At 36.9% G+C, this 25,565-nt stretch overlaps 1 protein-coding gene across 6 annotated transcripts in view; it reads right to left on the bottom strand.

The window, feature by feature from the left end:
- Positions 1 to 25,565, bottom strand: part of ITSN1 (intersectin 1) — a 143,226-nt gene that overhangs the window by 22,330 nt on the left and 95,331 nt on the right. For 5 of the 6 annotated variants that reach the window (XM_049834911.1, XM_049834914.1, XM_049834913.1 and 2 more), the window contains 5 exons: positions 23,917 to 24,083; positions 17,118 to 17,163; positions 12,242 to 12,363; positions 8,995 to 9,112; positions 4,766 to 4,957 (listed from right to left, as the gene is read on the bottom strand). In XM_049834911.1, coding sequence (XP_049690868.1) covers positions 4,766 to 4,957; positions 8,995 to 9,112; positions 12,242 to 12,363; positions 17,118 to 17,163; positions 23,917 to 24,083 — 645 coding nt within the window. Of the gene's footprint in view, positions 1 to 2,872; positions 4,448 to 4,765; positions 4,958 to 8,994; positions 9,113 to 12,241; positions 12,364 to 17,117; positions 17,164 to 23,916; positions 24,084 to 25,565 lie in introns of those variants that run through there. The other variant, XM_049834917.1, reaches the window with a different exon arrangement.

Raw genomic sequence — 25,565 nt, 5'->3', positions numbered from 1 at the left:
AAGAGTTACAGGTTTGATTCAAATTAGTTTCCGACTCTACGCAGACATTGCAATCTGAATTTTTGTGCTGAGCAGGAGCACTAGAGGGCTACAGGGTTACTTCTCAGATTTTATTCTTTTTAAAGAAGATTCCAAATTAAGACGTATGGAAAGGGGAGGGGAACAAAACACTGTGAAACTTGCAGTAACGAGCTATAGAAATTTGTCCCGTGTATCAGAGTTACGTTTACACACACTGTTAATGTTACTAGGTTATGCCAGATAGTTAAGATAACTCTCACGATTTCTCCTCACATGGACAATAACTCAAAATGACTCCTTATTCATGGTAAAGTACTCCTTTGCAAGCTATCAAACAACAAGTACAAAAGCCCATAAAGTCTACATGCGGGAAATGAAGTCTTTGTGAAAATAATTTACGTTTTTAACTGCATCCAGGACAACCTTCTGAAAACATTCTTTCAGGGTCTGGAATCAAAAGGTCACTGTAGTGAGCTCTATTTAGCTAAGCAGCAGCTTGTTATCCAGTTGTCTGTGTACATGCACTTAGCTTGTAATTCAACTGATTAAATAGTATTTGAGATATGTCGTCCCTAGATTTACTGAAGTTGTCTAAAAAAAAAGTTAAAAATAAGCCATTTATTGTAATCAGAAGAGGACTGCATATAAGGAGCTATTTAACAAGAAGTTAAATAGCTGGAGTCAATAATCACAAAGAACTAAAAAGAACTGCTTTAAAACCAGATAACAAAACCAGAACATGCAGTTACTTTGCTGCCTTGCTGGAAGGTTATGGTAATAGGCCATTTTAAAATGTGTTCAGTGAGCTCACTGGGACTGAAAGAGATACCACTGAAGTGCCAAAAGAATTGAGATTTAAATAAAACGGATTTTGAATATAAAGCGAAGTGTTCTTGATAAACCCACATTTCAGACTCCGAGATGTCTTGGACAGATTTAAAGTACTGGAATTGATATTAACAAATTCCCCAAAAGAACATCCATGGGAAATCTTTCTCAGCAGCCGAATACAGAGGACATTCTTCTCAAGGTAAGCAGAAAAACTGTGAACAAAAAAGCCCACCACCACTTGGAGTGGTCTCTAAATCCAGTCTCCTCTACATCCCCCAAGTGACAGCTCCTGTGCAAAGGGAGAAGGTACTTGGCACACGAAAGTTAATATAAGGAATGCATTCAATTGACTAGGCAGCAGTGAGACTGCTCTTTTGCTTAATGTTAACTTAAAATACAGACTAAATCGAAAATCATGTGAATGGTTTCTTATTTTTGACTATGCAAGTCTTGTTTCAGCCTTGACTGGGATTCATGTTGCCTTTGCAGCCACAAATTCAAGGACCGAAGAAACAAGAGTGTGGGCACATTTCCATCACAAGAGGCAAGCGTTCTTTTGGAAACAGGTTTGCTTGCTGCAGTCTGGATCTGTGGCTTTGGGAGGGGACCGTATGCCTTAGGAGGCTAAAGGTCTTTTCAGATGAACCAGGAAGGAGCAGAAAGGGTCAAAACTGGATTGAGACACAACCCTGGAAAACTACTCTTTTTTGATGGAAATAATCAGTTTTCTTTATTAAAGAATTGCTTTCATACTCCCTTTCTCATAAATATATATATATAAACAAAAATCCAGACAGGTAAGAAAGAGTAAGTGCAATATCTTGTTTCCTGCTACTCAGGGGAAATCACTGATTATGAGGAAGATTAAACACTACCATGCCAAGCTATAGCAGTACACTTAAGAACTTTAAAAACTGAGTAAATAAACATTATAGGTATTTCAACAATGTATGTCAATATAAGCCACAATGGTTTGAATATCTTTGTCTAGGACATTTTAAATGTGGGTAGGTGGGTGTCTACAGAGGGACAACTTCAGGCTGTTCTTTTCACTTCACTGGAAAACTGACCCCAGGAACTTTTAGGGTGCCGTGATTTTGAAGATCTTTTATGAGACATCACTTTCAGCATTTTTAAGAAGCATGTTAGAAAACATGTAGCCTGCAGATTATTATAATAGGGTTCTTTTTCTTCTCACTTGAAGTAATGGGGAAAAAAAAGCAGCATCTGAATCCTCTATTTCCAAAGTATTGCCAATATTTCAATATATAGATAAAGTATGTTTCTGGCCTGAAGACATAAAAACCAAAATGTCCTTTAGGACAATGCTTTTAGTCAAGTTATAAATCTTTCAACACAACAGCTCATTATGGGAAAATGGAGATATCCTTTCATTAAAATAACATTTTAATGCACAAAATATTGAAATAGTGGAGTAAAATCTGGTTACATCATCCTCAGTAAGCAAAACAATGGGCACTGAAATTTACAGGTATTACATTCTGTTCAATTTCTGTCATATACCAGACAGCATATTTTTTAGCAAGTGGCTATGATGGAGAAGAAAATTTTCTTTTTTGGTTTTTATATGGCAAAGTGGTAAAGGAAAAAAATTGTGCATGTTAAATACTACCATAAAAGGAAAGAAAATCTGTGCAATTTTGCATGTTTTAAGACTAGAGCTTCTGGCATAAAACACAGAGCCTAAGTCAACATAAACCCATGGTAAAACAACAAAGAATACTTAATTCATCTACCAATATAGTGTCAAAAAATATCAACTGATTTGTAACATGTAGAAACCACTGAGTAGAGAAAGAAAGGTGCAAAAGGTTGCAGATAATCATGATCAATCTGAGTAATTATATTCAAATAATATTCAAAGAAACAAGACAAGTGTCATTCTGAAATTAAACAGGTGGGCTTCAGGCTGTTCTGGTGGCAAACTCATGACATGTATTAACGCCACTTAGTGAACTCTGTGTGTACACAGCAACAAGACAACAAACACATTTTAGTCTATCTTTTATATGAAGAATTTAATTATCTATACATGTAACTAATTTTAAAGGCTGTATTACAGTTGTTAAAGCTGCAGGTTTTTATATATTTATATAATTTACATTCATACTGATGAAATACTGAAGTGCAATTGAATAAGGAGCTTCACTTGTTCTTTGCACCGCATGACGGGTCAGAAGGAGGGAGATGGGGTAGGATTAGAAACACTACAACACTGCCAGCATGAAATTTAGAAATAAATGAAATACATAAACCAGAACATAACTAAATGGCAAAGTAATTAGTAGAACGGCCATATTGTGCTTGAGGCATTGGGAAGAGAGGGTTTTCTGCACTGACAGCACCAGGCATTTCATCAAGAGCTTGCAACTAATGCTGGAAAGACAATCATGGCTTAGCTACAGCACACCTACTACATAAACTTGACTGTAAGCTCCATTTAATATTAATTTGTATAAATTCCACAGTCTAGTTTAAAAAAATGTAAACATTGGAAATTAATTGCAGGGAGATATTTCTATACATTCTTTCTTGTCAGGAAAATTACTTGTTCAAAATGTGTTGTTCCATAGTCATAAGAAAGCAAAAATGAGAAATGAAACTTCATGTAACCAAGATGAAAATAAAGAAGTTAATTCTCAAATCCCACATGAATGTAGCATTCTATTGATTTCTAATACGAAAATGCAAAAAATGAAACATCTGAGACAAACACAAACCAGGGTGTTTTCTAACTGTATGCAGCTACAAGTAATGTGCAAAATAAAATTAACATAACTGGGATAACATCATTATGCAAGGTTAATATCTCTTGCATTGGAAGGAAGTTAATTTCTTCTCTCCGCAATGTATTACACACTCAACAAGGAACACCTGATACATACAGTACAATAACTACAACAAAATACCTTATCTGTAATTGGGCACATTTAAAGTTCCTTAAACTGATTTAACTCCTTCTGTTCTTTTGTAATTTAAAAAAGAAAAAAAAAAAAGAAAAAAGAAAAAAAAAAAGACGACATATTGACAACACTGGACAAGTGAACAATAAAAAAGAAAGATACATAAAGTCTCAAATTTATGGACATTTGGAACAATTTTAATAGCACATGCAGCATTCCTTGATAGTGGGTCTTTTTGCACAAACAAAATTGCAATGAAGAAATTTAATTTATACTTCTCCTTTAAAAGGCTAAAATACATATTTAAAAATAACTTTAAAACTACTGAAAGCACCTGTGCAAAGGTGGAAAAATTAGTTTGGTAACTCTGAAAGCCACAAAAGGACCCACTATCCTCTGATTTTTTTGTGTTTTTTTTGTTTTTGTTTCATTTTAATTTTGCGTCTATATCTGTAGGTAATTAACTCAAACATTGCGATTACATGCAACTAATGTAAAATGAGGTAAACTGCTCTGCAGTGTGTTCTTCTACTCAGAAGGCAGTAGATGATCATGCTGGAAGCCACATGATCAAGGCTGCATCTCCCATCATCCCTCTGGGCAGTGATATGGGATAGTGGGTCTCTTTGAGGACTTTCAAGCCTGAGTGGGGGATGGACAACATATGATTCCTAGAAAAAGGAGGAAAACAACACATAAGCAAAACAAAACAATGAGCAAATTCAAGCTAGGAAAATGAGTCAGGCATGTAAACAGCATGGTGCAAAAATGATAAAGGGTAACATGCTACAAAGGGGATGGGAACTAAAAATAAAACAAACATAAAATAAGGTTTGCATTACAGAAGGTCTTCAAAGAGACTTTGACAAGTGCAGCAGTGGTGAAGCTTTGAGTTCTGCAAACCACAGCAGAATCACAGCAATGCTGCATGTTTCATCTTAAAGTACTACACAAATAATCATAGCATGGCAGCAGAGAGGCTCACTTACATTGCTGGCTTGGGTCCATGTCTGTTGTCAGCTTCACATAGTTGGATGGAAAGAGACCCACTTGTCCATTCACCTCCCCTTTCCACCAGTCTGGGTCTTCCTTGTTAAGGACGTTTATAATCTGGCCTTTATTGAACGCTAGCTCATCATCATTCTGTGCAGTGTAGTCATACATGCCAATTACTTGGCACACTGTAAGATAAAGGAAGAGGTCTATCGCACTGGTAACGTTTAAGCAAAACATAAGCTATGCATAAACCACTACGAACACTACACATGTCACAGTATAGTTCCAAGACACTATGCTGATCCGAACCAGTCCTGCCATGGTCCTGCCCCTCTCTCCTGTGCCTCTGTACTGGTGTTCAGCTGAGACCTCAACAAATTGGCTCAAGATTTAAAACCCCAAAGAGTTTCCTAAGAGCACTGCTCTCTCAGTAAGCTGACTGAGGAGTCAGGATCACACCAGGGAGGGCAGAGCACAGCAGTGCAAACTGAGAACAGTATAACTTGCCTGGAACTGTACTCAAGATACTTTTATTTGGAAGTGTTCAACAGTAGAAGTTTGGAAAAATTTAAAATTTTAGCAAAAAGTCAAACACTTCAAGGATGTTAGCTTTCTATTGACACTTCTCTTTTGCTTCATATTTATATTTTTTTTTCCCCACAAAAGCACCAAATCTGTTGCACATTTATAAAAATTGCATTTTGCACCCTCACCAACCTGTTCTGAAAAGTATCCTTTCCACCAGAACTGATCAACGGACAGAAAGTCTGGGAAACATTTTAAGTTCCACTACCTGAAGCCTGAAAAAGGCACTCTTTTCTAATTTAGCACCAGACATGGTCATCACATCTCTCTAATTCAAGAGAAAGCCAATGGTGATATCCTTATAGTACCACTGAGATGTTAGGAACACAAAGATCTTGGAAAGGATAAGAAAAATAAAAAGCATCCTCGGCCATTTAGGCTGCCCTTCTGGCACCACAGGACTGCTTCCAGCAGTCTATTTTCTGTTTCCTTACTGTGAAACTCATCAGCTCTGACTGGTTCTCAGAATACAGCTGCTTCTGTTCAATTATAACAGAGCAGTTTTCTTAATTCTCTAAAGCAGCAGGACTGTTTATTTAAATATATAATTTCCTCTATTTGTCTGATGTTTTCCTTATGCCAAGTCACAGGGCTTCTAGTATTTTGCCTTGAGACACAAGACTTCTATCTACTTAGCCTTGCTGTCAGGTTCTCTCCATTATATTCATCCTAAAATTTTCTTTTATTTCATTCTTGTACTCAGCCAGCAACTTATTTAAATTTGTCAAATAGCTCAGCTCTTCTTTTTTAATTTATATTTCAGAAATTATTCAACTAGTAGTTAATACTTTGTGCCTGTTCACAAAGATCATAATCAAATAAACTCCACATTTAACAGGATTCTGCATATGTCTCAATATTTAGCTTTATTATCTGCAAAAGGGCGAGAAAAATTACAAAAAAAATTTAAAAAAGGGGCACTCTGTCATTTGTAACAGCTAGCATATCAACTAACCAAAGTGTGCATTTCCCTGGCATACTGGAGATAAACCAGCATTTCTAAAGGAATGTATATTATGGTGTACTCCTGTTTTAGGTAGTTTTGTGCTAGCATGAGTTCCAATGTGTGAACACCACTGATGTTCGCATCTCACTTTACAGACCTGTGAATCTGTTTTACAGCATTCTTGTTACAGGTTTACAGGTTATCACTAACATTAAAATGTTAGAAAATTTAAGCTAGACCACACCTTAATACAATGTGTACATTAACAGATTTGTAAGCCATTCTAGAGTTAATATCTTTCAAGCATTTTTCATTCAGATCATTCTCTTCTACTTCAAAGAATTTTATGAAATTTGGTGCTGTCCAGTAGTATCATCAGAATATCTGAACAGTCCCACATGATCCCCAGAATCACCTTAAACTTGGGAAGGTAATTTAAGAGAATTCTTGAAGAGACAGGACTCCTCAATTGAACCTGAAGCAGCGACCTCATCTTGATGATCTTTACACTTGGTCCCAAAGCTTAGAATACACCTTAGTCCTATGTAGGAAGCTCTTATAGTAGTCCCAGCAAGAAAGTTCTTCACTTATTTTGAACTCCAAAAGCCATTACTAAATAAAGACACAAGCTATAGCCCTACCTTCTCTGAGCTCCAGTGCTTTTCAGCCATTTGTTTCCTTTTTAGAAAGATTGTCTATTGATTAATACTAGTCCTACTGCAACAGCAGAGGGGATCCAGCTTCTCATACAACACTCATGATCAGTACAATCTATAATGTTGTCTTTCTTTAAACAAGCAGAATGGTTGAAACATGTTTCCCACTATTCCTGTATTGTGAACTTCCTTATGCCTGACTAGCTTCAAGTAGCAGTAACAGTTCTTTTCATTTCTCAACACCAGGAAGAATATGTTCATGACACAAGTTTAGAAGGGAACACACACAAAGCAGTCAGAAATTAGGAAAACCTCAAAATATAAAGCAAAAGTGTCCATGCAACAGAATTAAAAAAAAAAAAAAAAGGTTGTTCAAGTCATGCAGTTTGCATTACAGTATGCCAGATGAAGAGCATATTCATCAAAACAAAATGACAAAAGAAACAGAGGTTTTGATGATACTAGTTTCTGATGGATCCCCTACCTTCAAAACCCAGACAGTAATGGCACACTCTCAGACCCTTCATAATGCACCACCTTGGGAATTATTCAATCCTTTTAGATGGTTTTCTTCAGGCTTTCCATGTCTTTTGCTATGGTAAGCCTCCCCACTAACATACTTCTGCTATGAAGATGCTTCTCAGGCATTAACCTCTTAACCTCTTACATTAACCACACAGTTAGTGAGGTCTATCTGTCATAATGGAAAGACAAGATTTTTCTTCTCATCCTCCAAAATGAAAGGTCTATAACAAAGTTGAATTTGATAAAAATGAATGCCATTAAGACTATGATGTTCTTTAGGCAATGAAAAAAGTACTAAAAAGTTTTATTAGCGTGTTTGAAAAGTCCCAGACTGTCAAACCTGAAATAATTTTAAAAACCCACAAAACCCCACCATATAGCCTTGTAAAAGTTTGTGTCTTAATGCTGAGTTACCATTTTAACTGCAGGACCCAAACTTGTGAGTCTTTATAGAAGTCTGATTTTCTGCATCTTTATGACTACCATCAAAGGAACCAATTGTAACCATTTATAACATTTGCCTTCTCTGATATGGTACTTTTATTTATACCAATAACACATGAAACTAATACCTCAGTATTTTATTCTAGTTCCATAAACTGCATGATAATCCTTCATACATATTTAAAGGAAAAAATTATGCTCACAACAATTTTTCATTTAGAAACATTTATTTCATGTTAATGATAGGCAGTCAAAAATTGGCCTGGGAAAGCAGTGAGCTTTTGCCCCCTGCCACCCTCAACTAAATCCAAACAGATGATTGACAACCACGTCAAGTCTTTTGGGTGGCTTATGGAAGAAAATATATGCATTCTACATGTTTTTGACTGACAAGAATCCTCTCTACTTAGTACTACCCCAACTCACAAGTCCCAAATGGTTCAAGACTGAAACAGTCACAAGGAACGAACTTCTTGTTCTTAGTCTTCTGCCTGCCTTTATACCTTGCAGTAGAATGACAGCAGGACTGTTTGATACTGCCTGTAGTGGAGCTGTAACAAAAAGCTTCAAAAATACAATGGTCTATCGCTCTTGCGTCCTTTTAGAAACCTTAAAATAAGTAGCAATACAGGACAAAAAATACATCTTCATCCGAGTGGTTTTCTCACACTTCACCTTAGGAAAAAATAAAGGGTTCTGAATGAGAGGTGCCTCAACTGCTAAGCCCATGGATCATCCTGAACCTTTAAAAATTCCTTTACTATAAGTAGTGCAAAGAAATAGGACTGATAATTTGAATACTTTAAGATATAATGTCAGAGATGGCTATTTAGCACTCAACAGTTCATACCTGAGGGGCTACCACCATAAACATACAGACCAATTGTATGTATTTCTCATTTAAAAGAAGAAAAGGAAAAAAAAAAAAAAAGAAGAGTTTAACTAAAGTGACTGGTATAACAGATACTAAATATCTTACTGAATTTCCATAATTATTTTTTAGAGGTCCTATTGTAAGTGACACACATTACAAAAGCAACTTTATTAACGCAACCGCATTGCTTACCTGAAGGTAATGCTGTTGATTTAGGTAGCTCTGTTGGTGTAGTTTTACTGGTACCAGGGCTCAGAAGTTTTACATAATTAGCAGGGAACCATCCTATCTGCCGTTTTTTTCCTCGTGCCTAGTAAAAAAACAATTCTTTTAAGAGGATTAAACACATCAATAGATCCTTAGACAAGGTAATTTCGCCAATATTTTAACTACTTGCAGTCACACTGACTATTTTAGGGTAAGAAAAATACATTTTATAAGGAAAAAGTTAACTATTTTTGTGGCAATAGTTTAATATTATGATACTTCTATTCCATTAAGTAAGCTTTCATAATATATAAACAGTAGTTTATAACATCTAAACAGTACTTATTTACTACTAATTTGAGTGATTTTTAACTTAAGTGTTCCTACTTTGTTTGCTTTATAATTAATACTACAAACCTGATTCTTCTGAAAGATTCCTCCTGATTCTGTTTAAACCATAACTCTAGAATATTAGGCTAGCTATTGCATTAATGAGTGGCAGCATTTAAATGCTTTTTCATTATGCGAAGAATTGCATTTAAATAGATACCTAGATTGTGATAGTTTAAGAGATTAAGAATCCAAATGACCTCTTTTCTTTTAAAGAAGGAGTATCTAAACTTTTTAATAGTATCTCCTGCCCAAACAACAGAGTATAAACATGTCACATTAACCAAGTGCTAGAAGAACAGTAAAAGATTACAGCAAGAAAAAAATGAGTAAACTTTGGATTCAAATACAAAATCTCAAAGCCAGGTTCCAATCAAACAAAAATTAAGCTTTGGAAACTACAAATACATATGGATAGACACTCTCCAAATGATTCTGATTAACAGATGTTAAGGTTTTGGAAAGTACACTAGACGTTCTCATACCTATCTAATCAGAAAACATCAGTACGAAAATGTGGTGCACACATGTATTAGTGTGTGTGTGGTCCATGTGTGCGTGCGCTGAGAGAGCAGCATGTTACCTTACACCTGGCCTACAGCAGTGCTCTACCGTTTGTAACACAGCTGCAGTGAGTCACTGTCAGAGACACGATAATGGGACAGACAAACTGCAGGTCCAACCCAGCGTGACAAAGCTTGTGTTACCAAAGCAGGATAAGAATTTGACAGAAACTGCATCCTGTTATTTTGCCAACTGTGTTGTTCATCATGAGTAAAATCAGAAGGTAAATCCTTACTCAAAGAAAGGTTATTCTAAAACTTTGAATCAAATCTCAGTTTCTAAATCTATTAAGTCTATGTTAAGAATTACTTTACTTATTCTCTTTTTGTGTTGTTAGAACAAAGTTGGAATTTTGGGCATGTAGAATTTTGCCTTTAAAAAAAAAAGATGTTAATTTTAGTGGAAAAAAGTCATCTAACACATACTGTTCTTTAACTACTTCTTTTGCTTTACTGAAAAAGAAAGCACTTGATCTAAAGTGTATCTAGATCATTCATTTTAAGATATTCTGGAAAACTGCATTAAACCTAGCAAAGTAATGTTTAACACACTTGCCTTATTTTACCTTCACTCTGACCCCTAAGACAAGTATGATCAAAACTTCCTTGAGGCTGAAACTGAACTGTACATACAATTCTAAAAAATCTGCCACTTTGAAGTTAAATGCATAAAGATAAGTTAATATTAGTGCCCTTCTCCAAACCTTGTCATAATTTCACTATTGGGGGGGGGGGGGGGGGGGAGAGGAGTTGCTGTTTTTATTTTTAATCAATTCCTCAATCCATTTCACCATGCTGCTGCATTAGCCTTTGTGCTCACAAAACAAAGGAGCACTACAATTACAGTGTTGGAAGAGGAGAATGAAAAGAATAGGTAGGGAACTGGTAATGAAGAAAAAAACCAACTTGTAAAACCATATGCAAGATAGTAAGGTACCCAAAACTACATATAACTATTTACACAACCAAAAATTAATTTTTAAAAAACCCTCACATTAGCTGCTAAGTGGTGATTGTGACAGCTCTTGCCCAATGAAGCCTATTTCCTATCTTAAAATAATTTAACATGAGACTCTTTAAACCTACAAGTTAACAACAACATAAAGGTTAGTGAGAATGAAAAGCAAAGCAATCCTAGAACATGATTTCTCCACAAAAGATGAAAAAATATCACCAGGAAAGGCAAAAAGGGCAGGTAATAATGTGGAAAAAAATAATCTGAGTTAGTTGAAGCATCTGCATTGCAAAAATAAATTGATTACATTCTTTCCTGTAATACTCCCTGTTAAAAAAACAAACCCAAAGAAAACCTCATTCAGTGGTACTGGGGGGGGGAGCAGGGGGGAGCTTTGCCACTGAAAGACTGAAAGTCACAGAGAAACAAAGTTTCCAGATTGTCAGGTTCTACGTTTAAAAAAACCTGATTAAAATATTTGATTATCTGTTATCTTCCAATACAAGACCAAAGCTCTCTCCTACCTGATGCTTGCAACAGACACCATTCTTTTCACTCTTCCACATTAAACTGAGCTGTTGCCGAGATGGGGCCATTAAACTGGTATTCTACACTGTTACATTCATTAAGCAACCTGAAAAAGTGGTGGCCATCTTACAAAAACCACTGCTGTAAAATACTTCTCAATCTTTCAAGAAAAGTGAGAGCCAAACTTTTGGGCTGAAGCAATTTAGAAAGCTTCTTAGGAAGACGTTCAGGACTGCACACCCCAGTATTTCTTCTGCTTTCACCGTGCACACAGGTATCAGCTGATCCAAATGCACGTGATATGCGGTCACTATTGGAATGGGACGTAGAAGTAGACCCTGTCACTTAACCCAACTGTCCCATACACTCCTGTAGCATGGCTGGCTTTCCCCACAACCTGACATGACAACTGCTTTTTTGCTCACATGAAGACGACTACTGGACATGAGACTGGGAGGATTCAAAAGCAGCCAAAACAATACACCCTAAAATCCACTCCTTTCTTATATCTGAAGGGCCTCCAGGAAAATGTACAAGTGTTGGACTGCAGGCTGGGTCTGATTTGTGAGATGGGTATCCTTGACTTACAATGAGGCACAATGGCTTCCTCCTGCTGTCCTCCAAAGTTCAAAGAATTGGAATGTATGTATATTTTTGTAAAGGCATTTTATTTGTAAATGCTTAATTGCAGAACATTTTCAAAATTATTTATCATCGATGCATTCATCATTTTGAACTATTAAAAAATTACAAATTATTTTACATGGAATTTTATTTCAAAAAAACAGTAACTAACTTGGAGCTCTCCTTCCCACCAGCCACCTGGGTTCTTCTTTCTGATAAGAATCAACTGACCAGGAGCAAGAGTAAGCTGTTCTGGACCCGTTGCTGTGTAAGAGGCAATAACTTGGGCAATTTCTGTTGAAGCGGGGGGGGAAAAAAAAAAAAGTTAATTTGGAAAAAACTGAACACATTCTATACAACATTAACTCTGCTATTATCACTGGCACAGTACAACCATTTTGTATTTCTTTCCATAAAATTGTTATGTATTTATGTAGTTCCATGAAAACATATGGTAATCATAAAACAGATCAGAAGTTCATCGCACTACAGGAATAAAGCAGAGGTGCAGCAGCTCTATGGGTAGGATATAAAAAATATTTGAAATAGAGAAAAAGAATAATGACCATCGTTAGAGCTGTATGGCTCTTAAAATCAAGCGTCATAATACTGTTTTCCAATAAATACATTTTTGTAGCATCAGTTTAGACTAAGCTCCCTAAAAAGAGGAGATACATATTGATGAAAATATAATGAAGAAGTTGCAGTAACAGAGGTGCAAACTAATGAAGGCCTGCAGAAAATTTTTTAACCACCAGACTAGGCAAAAAAAAGGAATGTTTTCAAAATGTAACAAACAGCATTTATTTTAAAATCTCTATTCCATGAACATTAATACAAAAGTGGTGCCTTATTTGATCACCTACCAGCATTAATCTGATGCAGAGTAACTGTGAGCTCACGATTATCTCTCCATTAACTTAGCCAAAGTAGACAACGCAGTTTGCTCCATTTTACAGTGGTTGTGGAAAGAGAGATGATAACTTAGTCACCACAAAGTCTGGCAGGGTTAACCTGTTTTTTGAACCAATTTGAACTGACAGGAGCTTATAAGCAGCTGTAGGCATTTTGCTGTCCTACTGATAGCTTTTAAGTCAGGTTTAGCATGTCATCAAACCATGTTTAGGGTGATGGAGAACATGTTTAATATTATGATAACTGGGAACCTTTTGTAAACAAAAGACGGTAGATTTGGGAAATTTTTAGCTTTTGGTAAACTAAACCTTTTAGGCTGCTACATTTACGTAATCTCTTTTTAGCCATGAGCTAAGGGGAATCTGTGGGGAATTTTTTTTAGCCTTCATTTAGGTGTAAGGGGGTCTCAGAGATTGAAAGCAGCACAAAAGTACTGTTGTTACTGCTGAAAACTCCACTTTAGGATCCCACTACACAGTCACTCATCACTTAAGCATCCTCCTTAACAGAATGATCCAGGTGTGTGTTTGTTGGGGAAGGCATGGGGAATTTGTTTTTTTGTTCTTACGAAGAACCTTTCCAGGAGTAGTAAATTCTGACCCTGTGTTTAAGACAAAGGAAGTTTTTATCTGGCAATGCATCAAATAAAATTAGGGACCATCAAACAGCCAATGTGGGCACTGAGTTTGGTTATAGTTTTGGAAAAAGACTATCCTAGAACAAGCCCACAGCAGAGCTAGTAGTACAAGATCACAGAAACGTGTCTCAACTGCTTCAGTGCAAATACAGTCAGCTTAATTTAAAACCTCAGCAATTATCTGATCACAGATCAGTATGCTGCTTGAGATTTTAGCTTTTATTTGAAAATCTTGACTAAAAAAAACCTGTATCAGATTTTTTTTTTCCACTTAAGATTACTGTTTGTATATATTTTCAATCTAGTCTATCCTAAAAAACTGGCACTGGAAGACTAAGCAGAAAAAGGTCATACCTGCTGTCAGTTTACCCCTTTATAAAGCAGCGGAAAGCAATGCGACTGTGAGATGGACTAGCAGTAAACACAGCAACTACAGCAAAAGGGACTGAGGCTGAAGGGAGCAAGTACACAGAAGTGGTCTCCAGCTTTCTTATGGGCAGCCATACTAAGAAAGTAACACAGTGCTGGGCATCATCCTACTTGGCCCTCTCTGTCAACAAGCGCCAAACTTCCTGTGGCCAAGAGAAACACCAAAGGCGCTCAGTAACAACACTTCACCCACAGGCTGTGAAAGGAGTGGGGTGTCTGCTGGCAAGGCAGAGAAAGGGAGCAATCATTGAAAATGCAGTTGTAGGCAGAGGAAACCACAAAGCCAACTCCCTTGAAACAGAGGGAGGTTTTGTTGCAGGGAAGAAACAACAAAATTATTTGAAGACCGCCAGGAAAACGACCAGATGGTTTACTTAAAATTTAGAAGAAAAGAATGACTAGGAAAATGAAAAATGGTCAAAGCAGCATTAAAGATGTAAAAGAACAACATAAGGAGGATGAAGAAGCAGAGAGATGACAAGCAATCTGAGGTCACTGCAAACAATGACACACAGAGAATTATCTATGGCAGAACCTCCATCATGATAACTCAAGGAGGGGAAAGGCAGGCACACAGAGGTGGAACCAAACAGGTGATGAAAAACTAGGAGCTGAGAGTTAAAAAGATGCTTTAAACCTGGATCTGGAACTAGACAGCACACAAAGTGTGAAAGCAGTAAACAGAAGAAAGAATTTCTAAGTAAAATATAGGTGATAGTAAGTACTAAGTAAGTACCAAGATACTAAGTAAAAAAAGTAGATGATGATAGGGGAGCAGAAAGATTTACATAGAGAAAACCCAGCAGCAGCACAGTCTGTCCTGTATGAAGGCAAAGCAAGCAAACTATTTGGCAGGAAACATGGCTATACTACTAGAAAGTCTGCAAGCTCCCTGCATTTGCAGGTTTTTCCACAGAATCACATTAATTCCTCCACCCTAGAGCCATTCAGGAGGCAAGATGAACACAAGTAAACAAATTAACTGTGGGAGTTTGTCAAAATAATTTTTTATTTTTTGTTTAATCAGGCAAAAACTTCTCTCACTACCATGGCAATTATAATATTCAGCATACCATACTGAAAGAGCAAAAATCTTATACCTTGCATCTCTCTCAGAACAAGAAATTTCTCATTTTTATCTACAAAAAGGTGATTTACAGGGCTCCAGGTATCAGATATCCTCTTTCACCAACCAGCAGCATAAAGAATTTTTACTGTGGACTGTGTGTTAAATAAGTTACAATACGAATTACAAGTTTAACATTCAGCTCTTCCATGTCACAGAAAAGCAGAAAGTTAGAGAAACCAACTCAGCAAAAACATTAAAAAAACAGAAATAGCTTTCCTTCCAGGAAGGGCTTTTTAATTTTGATTTATTTAAGTATTGAATTACTGAAAAGAGATCCAATTCAATTAAAGTTCAGGCCAAAAAATGTGGCCTCTACTAAAACAGGTACATTTAGAATAAAAAAAAAGCCTTCTCACAGATATAATCATATTGCTGCTTGAATTCAGAGAGCAGTTTCTTTTCCTTTGCACTTCAGCACACAGCTACCAACTCCCACCCACTTGTCCCGCTGCTTCTAGAATAAACAGGAATATTTCACCTCGTTCATTAGCATTTCACTTACATTGGCTGAGGACTTGCAGCTCATTTATAGCAAAAACATCGTTGCTGAAAAAGAGGCAGGATTGTTCCCAAAGTGTTCTTAAACTCCAAAAGATTCTGAACACAGCTTTTGTCAACATCCCCCCCAGTCTCCACTGAAAGTTCAAATCCAGGAGACCAGTGACTATAAGGCTGGTACTCTAGGCTGAAGTCTTGCCGTCCACCATTCTCCCATGCATGGAAAAAGCAGCCAGCCCCATCAGCATCTTCTCACTATTCCTACCAGGTACCGCTTCCAGAGGTTTTGCAGATCTCTATTCTTGTCTGCTTCTCTTGAGCTTTGTATCTATTAACATAACTATTTTTAATCATGCAAATGAAAGTTAGAAAGGGCAGGAGCAGTTTACTTCCAAGCCCTTCTTTCAATAGATCAGTATGATTTGGATCAGTATGATTCAATGGATCAGTAAGATTTGACCACAGCAGCCCACTGCTCATATGTAAAGGTAAAATAAGCCAAATGAAGTTGGGGCTGCTGCAATCTACTCTCCCTGCTCCTCTTACACAGTGAACCAGTTCAGGGAGACAAACCAAAATCTCCTCCCCACAAAACAAAACATGCATATGCATGTGTGTGCGTGCGTGCGGAAATATGGCAAGATTTGGTAGATCACATCTTTGAACCACCTCACTGTGAAATTGAACAAGCCTCAGAGAAAGGGACAGTATAGAACCATGGAGCACCCCCTATTTAGTTTGGTTCAGCTCAATGCAAAGTCATCTCTTTGGTACAAAAGCAAATAAATAGGCCAGTGGGAAAAAAGAGGTGTCTTCTGGAAAGTTTACAAATGCCTGCCAGTGGCAGAGAATGCACTTTTCTAATGATCTTTGAAAATATAATGGCAGTTTGGAAGGACAGCCCTTACCACCCTAAGAGCCAGGGGACCTTTTTCTAGTAAAAAAGTAACCTGCAACATGATCTTCTGCAATATGACCAGGCTTGACAGGCCATAAGCTACATAGCATGGATACAAGCTATATGAGAAGCGGGCACAAGAGCTCACAGAGTTTGTGTATACCATATTGTGTAGCATTCCAGGCAAAATGCTGCAAAACCACAGGGTAAGAATGTGTACTTCCATTTTCAGAGGCACTGGCAAACTTGGCCTTTTTGTAGGCTTTCTATGATTGTAGGCAATATATCATGAAGTTTACTTTCATTTTTGAGCAAGCAGATTTTTACTTTCTAGCTACATGCTATTTAGTGACTGATGCATGCTAGACAGAATGATTGACAGATTATGCATTATTTTATTATAGACAACAGTTTTCATTAGTGCAAATTACTACAAAATGACCAAAACCATACATAACATATTTTCATGGAAAATACTTTGTTGCCAATGAACTTAAGTACTTAAGAACAGATATCAGGTGCTGTCACAATATATGACTCACCAGGTTTCTTCCCTAAGCTTCCCGTTTTTCCTGCTGCTCCAGAAGCCTTGAAATAGAAAGTAAGATGTAAGTTTAGCACTCATATTTATTTCTCCAGTATAAGAAAAAGTTTTAGTATGCTTCACTTTGACACACTAAACAAGCATATAAGTAAAAAAAAAGGTCACGGGAAGATTCTATTCTTCCAGAAACCCTTAATATTTTAGATGGCAATTAATATATAGGAATAAATACCAAACAGTGTATGAAAGTGGATAACTAACTATACAAACATGTAGACTTCTTTCCTGAACTTTTCTTCCTTTTAGGGACTGCAAATACCAGCGTAATTCCAAATCATATAGCATTCAAATTGTAACTGTGTATCCACAGAATGTGAATTCTGTCAAGTTAAAACAACAACAGTAGTTTCCAACTCTACAAATAGCTGGATTGCAAATATGCCTAAAAAACTAACTGGACACAATTATTTAAATACTGTCCATATGATTCTAAAATTTCTCATAAGGCACATTAGCATACTCAGTATAGTCACTGCATCTTTAAGATGAGTAGGTGGTGTGTGTTGCCGTAGTAAAAGCACCACCACCGTGTTTGTGCCCAAGTGAGACCATAGAACACTGAATAGCAAAGTGATATCTATCTATAGCTATTTCCTCTCAACCTAGATGGGGTGAGATGAGGGATGAACATCATTCAGGCCAAGAGATGTGCAAGAAAAGCCTTTGACCAGCCACAAGAAATCCAGAAAGCAGTGAAATCTGTTCAGTTATGTACAGGAAAACAGCGATACTGAAAGATGAAATTTAACATTAAAACCCTTCATAACTTACAAACTCAAAGTTATCTTCCTTAAAAATAAATAAATAAAAATCTTTTCCCTTGAGGCCACTGGTTATTTGGGAAGATATATCTTTATTTATTTATTTTTAATGCACTCACAGGTCTACTGATATACATGCAATTAGAGTATTCAAAACAGTGTGTGGTCTCAACTCTGCCCCTTGCACGCCTCCCTTGCTCAGTCATCTTCCAACCCCTTTAGTCACCATCCCTGTCTAGGACAACTTCCCCCTGACCCCTAAATAATTACTTCAGTTTCTTCCCAGTACACTGCCAGTCTTATCTTCTGCAATAAAAATGGCTGATATGGATAACAGCAACATAACAAATCTAAACTATACTTTGGTCAGAAATGTTGAATAACCATAAATATCCTCTTGCCTTCAAAGCAAGGCTCACAACACTTCCACCCCCCCTCAACTTCTCCTTTAGGATCCTCCTTACAACCATGGAGCCTACATCAAATGACCTGAAGGTTTTCACAGAATCCTAATTCCTCTACAGAAAAGAGCATTTTCATCCTCAATATTCTCCATATTAACTTGATGCTTTGAGAACTTGGGTATTCTGGCAGAAAGCAATATAAGGAGTAACTAGTTAAATGACTGAGAGAACAGGGCCATTTAAAAAATGTGTATTGGTTTTGAATGCCTCTACAAAATAGATTGTTAGATCTTCAATATGTCTTAAAGATTATTACATAGATGCTCTAAGACATCCACGTTTTGAACACCTTTCAGAAAAGCTAGTAAAGAAGCCTGATCTTTCAGACTGAACTATAGCACCTCTCAACACTGTATTAGTCAAGCCAACCCCATCTAAGAACAGCACGAAACCCAGCAGAGTTGGCATTGCCTGCCTCAAAAGCTGTAACTGGTATTGGAAGATAAGAGTGGGGATGGGAAGAATTTTTTTTTTTTTTTTTATTATTTGGCACCAAAGCAGCTTACATGCATCTAGTACACCACACTTCGCCTTGACATTTTGCAACTTAAATGTTGGGAAGGACTGTGGCAAGTGGATACTTTAAGTTAAATGATACTTGGATACCACTGTCTCAGTGCTACCTTCTTGTCATTGTAAAGGACTGATTATAGTTACTTTCTACAAGACCAGCAAATCTTCCTTTTTTCCCTATGTTCTTCTCCTTCTCTTCATTTCTCCAACTTTCTCTACAACCACTGTGACCTCTCTTAACAAAAAGAGTGAAATAGGAAAGCAACATGCAGAGATCAGATACAAAGACTAAGTTTAGGTCTGGGGACAAGAAGAAGATGGTCCGGACAGAGCGACTGCAAGTCAATCAACAGTCCCAAGTAGGGAAGATTAAAAGGTGTAGAACCAAAGGTGGCAACTGGCACTGATACAGTAATATCAGGAATTAATTCTGCTTTGGAAAGTTTTTCTGGCAGAGAAATACCCTCTCTCCTCCTCAATAGAGAACAAGTGTTTGGACCTTCAGAGAACACACTCCTTCAAAATATCACTTAGTCAACATCCAAGTTGCCAGATTAGGAGCATATGGACAGATAAAACAGGCTGTGACACTATCTTTACAGTTAACTGGTAAACATATAGAGATTATTTTAAGAGAGAAGCTTCAAAATCACCTTGACCAGACTGAGTCTGAATTCTGTTTGATGATTCTCTGAAGCCTTGGTAAAAAACCAGGAGAAATACATAGAGAAGTCCTGCAGTACTTCAATAAATGACTAAATTAATAAATAATGAATTTAATATAGACCCAACTTTTGGCCTACTCAGTAGTTGGAGAAATAGTTTCTATTCTTTCTGTTAAGAGGACATACCCCATTCTATTTCCCTTCTGCACACCTGAGACACTAAGTGCATCTGAGAATATTTTGTGACAAGTCTCTTGAAACCGTAGAGCAGAACTGGCTTTGTTAATTTAATAAAACACAGCAGTAGACTTGACAACTGTGTTGTACAGCAAGACCCTTAGAATCCAGATTAAATACATTCAGACTGTTACTATTTCTGACTATTTATGCAGAGTTTTGTAACTACAAGCATCTAGATTTTTGAGTTTCCAAGGCCACCATATGAGCTCCATACCTTATGGAGAGGTAATTATCACCAGGCTCAAGAAAGGCAGGATAGATTAAAAACCTGTTACAGATCTGTATCCATCTACCTCAACCTAATGAAAACTCTGAGAATGGACCATGAACCAGTGTCGTTGTTTATTTGAAGAACAAGGACTTTCACACTGTTAATAAGTAGAAACTTTAAGGAACAGGAAATAGTTTAATTTAGGAACTTGAGGTGAATGGGTAGCCTGGGACTAGGTACAGAACAGATTAAAAAAAAAAGTCTTCTGATGTATAAACCATTGACATTTTGAGGCTTACAACCATTTCTATAAACTCTATGCCTGCTGTTCAAAGCCCAGCACTGCCTTACTTTTTCTTAGGGCCTAAGTTAAAAGTGACATTAACTATTAAATTAATAGAACACATTAAATTAATTTACTCTTTTAGCAACATTTTCCACAATCAGCCAGCTGTCCAAGCACAGCGGCACATCTGAAAGTTAACAGACAGCCACTATTGTGAAATCCTTTGTAAATCTGGCTCTGTGAACAAGCTGAATAGCAAAACCCTGTACGTGTAATGGCAATTATCCACTTGGAACAAGAAATATGTCCTGCAGGGCATATGAATCACTTATGAAAATAAGCGTCCCGGATATCAAGATCTCCATGAGCTCTGTGCTTTTTCCTCCCTCTCTCATCAAGATTTTATCTGAAGATGTGATTTTCACCAGCAAAAAGGGCAGTTGGAGCACTTTTTGATGAACTGCACTTAGCTGTTTCAGTCCCAGACAAGCTGAGCTCAGGGAAACATCAAATTGACTTCTCTAATAGTTTTCAGTATTAGATGTCTATTTCTGAGTTCTCTACAAAGATTTGTCAGTATGTGTGCCTGTCTCTTACCAGACAGGACAAGCATCCAGTTCTTAAAGGCACACAAAAGACAGCTCTGCACATCTGAATATAAATTCCCAGGTTTTGAGACTAAGCTCTGTTAAGAATATCTTAAGGGAAAACAAAAACAGTTCCTTCACAAAAGTTGAAAGGAAACTTAACATTATTATCAAGAATGTAGCTGAGGCTAAGTAACTAATTAGCAACTATTACTATCTACCTATGAAACAGGCCTCACAGGGTTTTAGGAGGCTGACAGTGCAAGTTCCCACTCATCAACTACAATACGAACTTACAGGTTATATAAAGAGACTTAGGGCACAGTTTCACGATCACAAGATATTCCACAGGTTAGGCAATTATCTGTAACCTTGTTCCTATACCTGCGTGGGGCAAGCCACCATCTTTTTGATGTATGTGAAGAATTATTGGCAAGGCTGAACTATGATCCACATCCTGGACTGCCAAAAGGAATGCTTTTGTTAACCAGGTAGATTCCCTGATACAGACTCACAAACACCTCCACTGCCACAACTGAAGGTATGTTGTACCACTCAGAGGAGAATCAAGCTGCTAGACTTGGGGACAGGGAGTTCAGAATTTCTTGTCTGGACTCTCACTAAGCTCTGTTGTAAGGATAAACCTATACCCTGCCTAACACCACAACTTACTACTGTACAAAATTAACTCTAATAGTCAAAAAGACAAGCTAGCCTGCTGCAATGGGTTCCACAGTGCTACAGCTACAATGCTTCCACTAACTGAACCATTAAGTATTCCTCTTCTAATCTGGGACCTGATCTAACTTTATCTGCTGCTCCATAGTCACTAGATTTGACATAACCGGAAGATAAGAATGAGCACAGGCATATCCCAAACCACATACTAAACGTAAGGTATGATGTTTTGCTTCTAAAATGAAGTATTTAACACAAAACCCAGCTAAGAATGCAGTTCAAAACCAGCTCAAGCTAATCTAAGCCAACACTGAGGCCATCTTGCCTCACTTGTACTGACATTTTTCTAACCCTTGCTGAGCTGACTCAGGGTACCATCTTCAAAGTATGTATTACTTCTGCTAGACTAGTTTTCTGCTCTGCTTAGTGTCCTGAACTGGCTTATTAACAGGTCAGATGAAAGATAGTGGCAGCAAATTTGGGGCAGGTAGGACCATACTTGTGCTTACTTAGAATGGGTTACACGTGATCATTTTGTATCAGAAACAGTGTGGCCAGCAGGAGCAGGGAGGTGATGGTTCCCCTGTACTCAGCACTGGTGAGGCCGCACCTCGAGTCCTGTGTTCAGTTTTGGGCCCCTCACTACTGGAAAGACATTGAGGTGCTGGAGCAGGTCCAGAGAAGGGCAACCAGGTTGGTGAGGGGCCTGGAGCACAAGTCTTATGAGGAGCGGCTGAGGGAGCTGGGGTTGTTGAGTCTGGAGAAAAGGAGGCTGAGGGGAGACCTGATCGCTCTCTACAACTACCTGAAAGGAGGTTGTAGTGTGGTGGGTGTTGGTCTATTTTCCAAGTAGCAAGTGATAGGACGAGAACAAATGGCCTCAAGTTACGCCAGGGGAAGTTTAGACTGGGTATTAGGAAAAATGTCTTCACTGAAAGGGTTGTCAAGCATTGGAACAGGCTACCCTGGTTTGAGTCACCATCCCTGGAGGGTAGATGTGCCACATGGTTTAGTGGTTAGGATTGTGATTGGACTCGATGATCTTAAAGGTCTTTTTCCACCCTAAATGATTCTATGATTCTGTTCTATGAAACTAGTCTTAATGTGTACTGTGAGGTACAGTTTGTACCTCACAAATCAAGAGAACAACTAATCAAAACTGGAACAGGACTTCTCCAATGTAAGACTGATTAGTTTTCGAACTAGTAGTGCTAGGGATTGAAGAAAATTGTTACATGATGTAAAATACAGATGAAAAAAAGTATCTAAAGTGTTTCTGAAAGCAATACCACCATACTATTTCTCCCAAGGACTGCAATACTAAATATCATTAACAACAATTTTTTTTTAATCCTGTCTCAGAGGATGTTATTGAAATGTCTCTACTATCTAGAAATTTATTATATAAAGCCCTTCTACAGCTACATATGTCACTGCAGGTTTTTTTCTTCAGCTTTTCCACCAACAGAAATAATTTTAAGTGACTTTGCTCAAGCTCTATATTGTAGACACAGTCTTTCATTGAGTTGTATCACATACACACAGAATTCAAGACTTGTGGAAAAAGCCTTACCACCTAGATTTCCAAAAATACAGTAATTTTTACTTATTTACTTTTCAAACCTCTCTTATTCTTAGAGACATAAACAGGAACTCCTTCTCATCAAGAGATTAATATTGTATTCAACTATGACTCTAAGCTAATTCCTACTAGTAGATTAATTATCCTGTCAAACAAATGAGGAATGTAAATGAGAAAACATCTTTCTTTAGAATGCCTAAAAAGAAAGAAAAAAAATTTAATACAGACATGTTCTATCGGATTATTCCAGATTAAAAATCAGATGAAACAGAACCTCTATTATTCAGTGAAGAGATTTCAAATAAATATAGTAGTTAGCCAAGTTTTGTTGTGAAATTTTTCCCCTTGATTGCAAGAAAACAATAATAGGAGAAAAAATAAAAGATAATAGACTGAAATATCACTCTCTATATCTTTTTTTAAAAATAAAGGCAGTAAGATACAACTCAGTCATTAAAAACTCACCTGGGGAACAAAGTAGTAATAGCTATTCTGATTTGTGTCTATGAAACAGCCAAGTTAATAGTTAACATATGCAAGATTCATTTTAATATATGATGCACAAAGTTATTTACGACATTATGTTGTAAAATGCAACTATTATTGTTTTCCCTTTCCAATATCACATTCAGTAAAACTGCAAAATATTTTTAATTCTCTTATGATCCACTGACTTGAAACTATCACTACAACACCAAATAAAACATACCTCCCCCAGCTCAATTTTATAACATTTCAATATGTCTCTACCTCAGAATCTTTGAGTCTCACATAATTAGATGGGAAAACTCCTGATTTATCACCCAGTGTTCCTGTCCACCAGTCACCATCTTTCTTTGTCACAAGAATCATATCACCTTGTTGAAAAGTTAGGTCTCCTTGTTCAGAACTCTCATAAGTATACATAGCAATATACTCTGTAAGAGGGAAACACAGAACATGGGAAAACACTTGATTAACTGCTCGATTATAATTTGCAAAACCTAACTAATAGAATATAGTCTATCCACGGGCTAGATAGAAGACAAATTTATTAATTACTATTCATAGAAACCTCAATTTTTAATGCATAAAATGCTATCTATCAGAACTAAATACAATCTAGCAAAACTGCTTCTGGGAGATTACTTTTTGGTAAAATAATTTGCTGCTATAATTAAAATGTACATAAATTATTAATTTGTATCAGAAACTAGTCTGAAAACATGTTTCCCAATGTTTTCTGGTTTGTGCTGATGACTAGAATTTTCAGTCTTGGGGATGGAAAGTCTCAGTATACAAATATCTGTAGATACGGTCTTCATTTTACATAGGCTGTTTGGCTCTCGTATACAATGAATTCTTTCATTACTTGAAGCTTTGCATGAAGGGCACACATCTCATTGCATCTTACGCAACAGATGGCTGGGAAATGTTAAAACAAAGCCGGAATGTGTTCTGTTTTGTTAAAATACAGTCAACTACTTAGTATTCAAGTGCAAAAACACTAAAGTAGACTGATGTTGAGAACTGCAATGCATAATTCAGTCACAGAACTACATGAAAAATTTTTACACACATTATTACAAAGAAGAATTTCAGACAATTCAGTGACATTTTCTATACAACTTGATACACCCTTATTTAACTGAGCATTATCACACTTTATATGGGCACAAAACAAATTTCTGAAGATGATATATCCTCTGCTTCTAGGACCAGCTCTGGACCCAAGAGCAGTTCACAATTTTTCAGGAAGACTTTCATGCATACATAACAAATACATTCAAGTGTTCCCCTGCAGCTGGCAATTGTTCTATTTGCTTGAACACTAAATCTGACCAAAAAGCACCTCGGGGAAGTTCAGCAAGAATTCAAACCACAATTACTATCCTTAATGAAAGCTAAGACATGGTTTGTCTAATAATGGCAGCTGAAGAACACACACATCTGTTTGTATGCACATACATGTGAACAGACACATTAACAATCATAATGTATGCTATACCTATGGAATTTTTCTTAAATCCTTTAAATGTAACAGAAGGTGCTAAATCCATGCTTTATTATTTCTTAAAAATACAGCTTTTTTGAAATGTTTTATCAAAAAAGTTGTGCTCCTTTTTAATACAAACATATAGCCTGAGATATCCCATACTTTACAAAAAAGACTTAGCATTTCTACAATTGCTTTTCCTCAAATATGTAGTGAGCAAGACTAGTTGTGTTTTGAAATAACTGATTATCTCACTTTCCTTGTTACATGGATCTACAATTCCCTCCTTCTAATTTCTGTAGTGCTCATGCCAGTGGCAAATTAAATACATCGGTAACCAAAAGAGACTCTTTCACTTAAAATCGTATGTAGAATTGTAGTTTAAAAACTTAAGGTGTGCTGTAGTGATTATATACAAATGTTC

This window comes from Accipiter gentilis, chromosome 32 (genome assembly GCF_929443795.1).
Source record: "Accipiter gentilis chromosome 32, bAccGen1.1, whole genome shotgun sequence".
NCBI classification, from domain to species: domain Eukaryota; kingdom Metazoa; phylum Chordata; class Aves; order Accipitriformes; family Accipitridae; genus Astur; species Astur gentilis.
The sequence above is the reverse complement of the archived record's forward strand: the minus strand, read 5'-3'. Positions and strand labels throughout refer to the sequence as shown.